Source organism: Equus quagga, chromosome 7 (genome assembly GCF_021613505.1).
Source record: "Equus quagga isolate Etosha38 chromosome 7, UCLA_HA_Equagga_1.0, whole genome shotgun sequence".
Lineage (NCBI taxonomy): Eukaryota > Metazoa > Chordata > Mammalia > Perissodactyla > Equidae > Equus > Equus quagga.
Genome location: NC_060273.1, coordinates 39,016,385 through 39,022,785, shown reverse-complemented (window position 1 = coordinate 39,022,785; position 6,401 = coordinate 39,016,385). Strand labels below are relative to the sequence as shown.

Here is a 6,401-nt window from a genome sequence, read left to right as displayed (position 1 = left end):
TGGGAAGGAAGTGATTCCAGGCAGGGGAATAGTAAATGCAAAGGCTCAGAGGTGTGAGGGAGCACTTAAAGGGAGGCTTTAAGAAGGAAGCAGCAAGGAGTGAATGAGTCTGATTGGGAGGACTCTGAGCTTTAAGTAGCTGGTGGCCTGTGATTCCCAACCTCTTCCTGCCTCAATGCACTTGAGGTTTCTGGCCTGTTTTGCTCATTACACAGGTTCCTTCCAGCCCTGGTCCTAGTGGGTCAAGGTGGATATCTGAATCCACCCAGTGGACTAAGTTATGTCACCTAGGGGACGCCTCCTCTTCACCTCGAAATGGAGACCACAGGGGATGACAGTCTGTCGGGTCTTTGGGAGAGATGACAGCAGGCATGACGAGTTTTTGGAGGGGGACTCCGGCCGGGTGCAGAGGCTGGGCTGAGGGGGCCGGGGGGCTTAGAGCAGGTAGCCCATGAGCGGCTGCTCCGCCAATCCAGCTGAGAAGCGGTCAGTACATGCTCTGCCCGCTCACTTTGGGCCCCCTTGGGGAACCTTCTGTCCCAGGAGGGATCGCCCTGCCCTGGTGGTGGCCAGAGAGATGGAGGAAGGAGAGAGGGCAGGCCACCTAGATAAGGAGGTGTGGGCGAGTGATTTCGGGGAGCCCCCTCCCGGAGCCAGGCTGCAGGGGGCACAGCAGAGCCCAGCAGGGAGTGCCCCCAAACTTGCCCTCGGTGTGACCCTCCAATTCTGGGCTCTGCCCTGCCTCACTCGGTGATCTTGGACAAGCCCCCATCCCCCCTCTATGCTTCATCTAGAGAATGAGGGCAACTCCCTTCCACACAGGGCGTGTGGGGAGCCCTGGTTGCCAGGCTGGGGACTGTCCAGATGAGGAGATTCCACAAGGCATGGCAGGGCTGTCCCCGGGGCTGCCTCCTCTGGTGGCCCCTCCTTGACCAGCCCTCCTGGAGTCGGGGTGGGGGTGTCCGGGCTTGTCTGTGAGGCAGCAACTGATTGTTCTCTTCAGACCCCTCCCTGGCGATGCTAAATCCATGGAGCCAGCTGATTCTGCCCCAAACCTGTCCAACCAGTTGTTTGGGAGGAGGGGGCACTTGGGAGGGGTGGCAGGAGGTGCCAGAAGCAGCCTCCCCCAGCCCAGCACAGACGGCTGAGCCTCTGGGGCTCTGGATGCTGCAGACAGACCCTCGGACGGACAGACAGTTGGACACTTGGCCTGGCCATGGGGCTCAGTGGGGGACAGTCTCGGCTGCTGATGCCACTGTTGCTGCTGTTGACCAGCCTCCAGCCCGGGGCGGGCCTGGGTGAGTGAGGGTGTGGGCAGGACGGGGGTGCCCACTGTGCCTCGGGCTTCAGGAGGACAGACCCCTCCTCCCCCAGCCACCTCTCGAGCCCCAAGTCTGGGGACTGGGTCCTGGGTGGGTGAGGGGAGACAGCCCAGCAAAGAGGTCATGAGACAGACACCTGCCCCCCACCCCAAGAGGAGGAGTGGGTAATGCTTCCTTGCTCTCTTTGGAGTTCTCATCCCTATGCATCCAGAGCCCCCACCCCAGCTCTCACCGTGGCTCCCTCCTGCCTGTCCCTGAGGAGAGGTTTAAAGAAGTTGACAAGGACAATGCTTACCCCAAAGGGAGATTGCAGGTGTCGTCCATGGGTGGGGCTCGTAAACTGAGGGGTTTAGATGCAGCGCCCCCATCTCTGCCGCTCCACTCCTTTTCCCTCGTTAAGCAAACATTAAGTACCTGCTGTATGCAGTGTGCCCTGTGTCTCAGAGATAGAACCAGAAGCTCTGAGAAAGGAGAGATCCAGCCCTGAATCTTTGGAGCTGAGCTGAGTTACGAGGAAATGAATCGTATTGATCTGAACAGAAAGGGGGAGAACGTTCTGGAGACTTGCATGAGAGCCCAGCTCATGTCTCTGCTGCCCTCTAGTATTGGGGGCTGGAGAGAGGAGCACTCCTCTCTGGGGGCCCGGGAGGAGCTGGGGGTTCTGAGCTCTCAGAGCAGCAAGGCTGGCCCCAGGCCGATTGCCCGTCCTGAGTCCCCCTGCCTGGGGGCCCAGGCTTCTTGTCCTCGCCTGTCCCTGCCCTCCCCCTAGGTGAGGCTATGAGGGGCTGAGGAGGACAGGTTCCAGAAGGGGAAGGTGCCTTGGGGTGGGGTGGGGGGTGGCAGAGCCCTGGGTGAGGAGAGGATGTCCCAGGCTCTGAGCCAGGTTGTGGCCGCCCTCTGGGTGGGCCATGTCCAGGCCTGGGGTCTTGGCGGGGACCTTCTTGCATCACCTCCCCCCACACAAGTTATTCATTCTTTTCATCAAACAAACCAAACTGGACCATGTGGGTGGAGCTGGAGGGACTTGAAAGGTGGGTAAACTGAGGCCCAGAAAGTCAGAGCTCGAGGTCACTGGGCTCCATCAAGAATCTGGCCTGCGGCTCAGGCTCCCCCAAATTGACTCTCACCCCAAAAAGGCCTCAGACCCCTTCCCCAGGAGAACTGCGCCTGCAGCTGGGAGGAGTGCCTCCATTTGTCCCCCAGCCCCGGCCCCGCCCATCACAGAGACCCCAGTGACCCAGGTGGGGCAGGCTGGATGAGCCACCCCCTTGACGTCCCACAGTGCCCACCCCTAGTTGGCTGCCAAGGCAGGGGCCAGGGGCAGGACTCAGGCTGCCCACCCATGCCCCACGGGCACAGGGTAACCAGGGGGCCCTCCTGATGAATGGCTGCCGGAGCTCCCAGGAGAAGCCCTAACTCCCCCCTCAGACTAGGGCTCCCAGGACCAAGTCTCCCCCCTCTGACTGGGGCTCCCAGGGCAGGGCTGTGCCTCCCTCCTCAGACTGGCACTTCCAGGACCACATCTCCCCCCTCAGATGGGGGCTCCCAGGACCATGTCTCCCCCCTCTGACTGGGCTCCCAGGGCAGGGCTGTGCCTCCTCCCTCAGACTGGGGCTTACAGGGCTGTGGGTCCCCGCTCAGACTGGGCTGTGGGGGTTTGTTTGTCCCATTGAACCTCTTCTCTCTGCGCCCCTCTCCCCTCTGCCCCAGAGCACATCAGCTATGTGCCCCAGCTCTCAAATGCCACCCTGGCAGGGACAGTCACCCAGTCCACCTTCACCCTGGAGCAGCCGCGCGGCCAGTTCAGTCACCCCAGCATCTCCGACTTCGATGCCATCTGGCTGGTGGTGGCCCACGGCAACGGTGGGTGCTGCCGGGGCAGGCCTGTGAAATGGGGAGGGGCCTGCGAGGAGCAGGGGTGGGAGGAGATGGGGGAGGTGTCCTGGGGCTGTGGCCGAAGGGCTGCTTGCTGCCTGGCGGAATGGGGGGAGCCCTGCCCGTGTGGCCCCTGCCATCTGACCTGCGGTGCCACCCTCAGCCACCCAGAACTTCACTGCCCCACGGAGCGCAGAGGACACCCCGGTGCCTGCCGACTTCCCCCAGAGGGGCTATTACCTCACGCTGATGGCCAACCGGGCTCTCTACGCAGGCAGCCAGCCCAGCACTCAGCTCCGGGTCCTTCGCGTAGGCAACGACACCCGCTGCTCCCCGAGGACGAGGGGCTGCAACCACCCCCTGCCGGGCCCAGGCCCCTACCGGTGAGGCGCTGCCAGGCCCAGCTCCTGCCTGTGCCAAACCCCAGTCGGGGACAGCTCGCAGCTGGGGGCCTGGGCTCCCTGCTCTAGTTCTGCCACTGGGGCGGCGTGGGGGGCAGGGGGGCAGGGGCCAGTGAGGCCTCCATGAATTCTTTCCTGAGCAGAGGACCCCCCCCCCCCCCACGCTCAAGCCCCTGGACCCCACACCTGGAGTGTCCCCATCCAGGCAGTGTGTGCCCCGGGGCAGGGCTGGCCCTGGCCCTGTTGCCCCTCACTAAGGGCTTGATTACTCCCCACACACCTTTCCCAAATGAGGACTTGGAGGCCCAGAGAGGGTGAGGGATGCGCCCAAGGCCGCACAGGTGGGCAATGTCACTGCTGGAATTGGAGCCCAATCTGGGGGGCTCTAAGCCTGTGTTTTTAAGCCCCAGTCCCCGCTTCCTCCACCCCCGGGCCCTGGGAGTCAGGGGGACAGACCGGCACGGGGGCCAGAGGGTTTCAGGATGGGGGAACCCCCACCCTGAACGCTGGGTTTCCTGTTCAGGGTGAAGTTCCTAGTGATGAGTGACAGGGGACCCGTGGCTGAGACACAGTGGTCTAGTGAGACCCGCCTGCAGCAAGGTAGGGGCCTGATGAGCAGGTCAGGCACTAGGGCTGGGGGCCCAGGGGCCTGGGGGGCTCTCAAGGAGGGAGGTGGGGTAGGGGGGGCTAGGGAGGATGGGCCAGGCCCCAACAGTCACTTGCCATTACCACCCTGCTGTCTGCAGGTGCCCCTCCCCCAGCCAGGGGGCGGGAGGGGGTGGGGGTGGCTGGTCTGGAGTCTGTTCCAGGTGCCCGATCTCAGGTCAGATCAGATCTCTTTCCTCCCTGCCTGTGGGGCCCCCCCACGCCCTCAGCCCAGGCCCTCCAGGCTGCCCCAGGGCCTCAGAGTGCTGGCACCGTGGTCATCACTGCCGTCCTGTCCATCCTGCTGGCCCTAGTCCTCACTGCCCTCCTCGCCCTGCTCGTCTACACCTGGTAAGAGGACAGGGCCGAGATTGCCCGGGGCCTGGGAGGGGTGGGGTCCCTCCCCTGAACCGCCTCTATCTCCTTCTCCCTTCCTCCCTCCATCTTCTCCTGGACCCGCCCTCCTCGGCTCCCCCCTGCTAACCATACCCAAGGGGTTTTCCTCGAAGGCCAGACAAGGGTAATAATTACTGAGCCAGGGATCCCCGAGGTTCCAGAACCTCTAGGCGGGCGAGAGTGCATTACCCTCTCCCTCCCTTGTCCATCTCTGCCCGCTGCCTGCCCATGGCAGCCACACATTCTGAGCGGCTGCCAGCCGCCCCCTGGTGACAACAGCTGGGATTGCGAGCGGGGGCGGGCCGCAGACACTCCAGGTGGGAGACAGAGAGGTGGGACACACCCAGGTGGAGGCGAATTGCTTTTAATCCAAGCGCTGGCCTGGTCTGGAGACTTCGTTCAGAGCGTGGGTGCTGGGGCCTGGTGGAGAGGGAGTGTCCACCAGGGCTGCCAGAGAGAATGGGAAACCTGGTCCCAGGATTTGTGGGGGACGGTGGGGAGGTGTCTGGGGCAGGTGGGTGGCCAGCAGCCAGGCAAGGCCGGGGACTTAATTCCCAGCTGAGGAAATGGGCTGTATCCTGAAGGCCAGAGGGCGCCAGTGGTGGGTTTTAATCTGGGGAGACTGGCAGATGATGTTTCAGAGGCATCCTGGGAGCTGGGTGATGACAAAGAACAGGGATGTGAGCTGGATTTGTGAGGTTTAGAGAAATAGCCTGGTTCCCTTTAGTTAAGCCAGTCTGGCCAGTGGAGCCTCAGTTTCCCCAGTGCTCCTATACTTAGAGCCCCAAGCTCTAGGCAACAGCCGAGGGGGTTGGATCAGCACCCCCAACCCTTCCCCTTTATCCTTCTCTCTCCGTCTTTCCTTCCCCTCCCCCTGCAGCTACGACACCTGCCAAAGCACTCCTATTTCGGGCCCAGGGGAGCCGGTGGGTGTGAGAAGATATAACACCCACCACATGTTCAGCCCTCCAGCCGTGGGGGGCTCCTGAGGATCCCCATCTGCCCTTCAGAACATGGGCTGGGGGCATGCCTTGCAGCTTCAGATGAAGCCCTGGGAGAGATTGGTTCCAAATGAGGTGGGAGGGTGTCCTTGGCCCAAAGCTCGGGCCTGTCCCCATCAGAAATAAATGTCCCCAACACCCACCTGTATGTCTGTGTCATTGTACACCTGAGCAGACTCCCCACGCTCCTGTCCCAGCTCCTCTGGGGGCGGGGGATGCTCAGGAGGATCCAGCACTAAGGGTGGGGCCCAGCGTCCAGGCCAGCTGAGCCATCTGGGGCAGGGCAAGCTCTCTTCGGGCCTCACTGTCCCTATCCGTAAGGCGAGGTTGATCACACAGGCCCTCCTGGGCTGTCGTGAGGCTAGACCAAGGAAGTGGACATGCTCACCAGAGGCTGCAGTCCGGTGCTTGCTGCCCCCTCCCAGCCCAGCATCCTCCTTGCTGGCCTCACCTCCTGGCTGGAGGGCTGAGAGCCACTGCCTCTCTTCCTCCACTTCCTCCTGGGTGCACAGGAGGTGCAGCCTCTCAGCTCCACACACTCCTGTGTTCACTCTGGACCTGGGAGCAGGAAGTGCACGTGAAGAGGCTGCATTTGGAGAAGCCTGCGTTCAGTTCAGAGCAGACTCGGCCCAAAACCTAATTCTGGACACCCAGCATTTGTCAGCATCAGCCCCCCTCCAGGCTGGGCCCCCAGGGGCTGGAGATGACCCAGACAAGGTCTGTCTTCAAGTTGCCCACCGCTGCGAGGGGAAGGGAGGGAA

General features: G+C 62.6%; 1 protein-coding gene across 3 annotated transcripts; it reads left to right on the top strand.

Moving 5' to 3' along the window:
* The first annotated feature begins 1,020 nt into the window (after positions 1-1,020).
* On the top strand, positions 1,021-5,643 carry LOC124242309 (uroplakin-3b-like protein 1). 3 transcript variants are annotated; one of them, XM_046667230.1, is made up of 6 exons: positions 1,021-1,298; positions 3,033-3,185; positions 3,472-3,580; positions 4,122-4,198; positions 4,474-4,594; positions 5,520-5,643. In XM_046667230.1, the coding sequence occupies exons 1-6, from the start codon at positions 1,217-1,219 to the stop codon at positions 5,626-5,628; spliced, it is 651 nt and encodes a 216-aa protein (XP_046523186.1). In that variant the 5' UTR covers positions 1,021-1,216; the 3' UTR covers positions 5,629-5,643. The 3 variants fall into 3 exon arrangements, with proteins under 3 accessions (XP_046523186.1, XP_046523185.1, XP_046523184.1); XM_046667229.1 differs by having other exon boundaries at positions 1,028-1,298; positions 3,361-3,580; positions 4,479-4,594; XM_046667228.1 differs by having other exon boundaries at positions 1,033-1,298; positions 3,361-3,580.
* The last annotated feature ends 758 nt before the right edge of the window (positions 5,644-6,401 follow it).

What these genes read in the sequence shown, in the direction of transcription:
- LOC124242309 (XM_046667228.1), top strand. Translation starts at nt 1,217, where the DNA reads ATGGGGCTCAGTGGGGGACAGTCTCGGCTGCTGATGCCACTGTTGCTG. An exon ending in CCAGCCCGGGGCGGGCCTGG is followed by an intron (nt 1,299 to 3,032) that starts GTGAGTGAGGGT and finishes CCTCTGCCCCAG; the next exon opens with AGCACATCAGCTATGTGCCC. An exon ending in TGAGACCCGCCTGCAGCAAG is followed by an intron (nt 4,199 to 4,473) that starts GTAGGGGCCTGA and finishes CCACGCCCTCAG; the next exon opens with CCCAGGCCCTCCAGGCTGCC.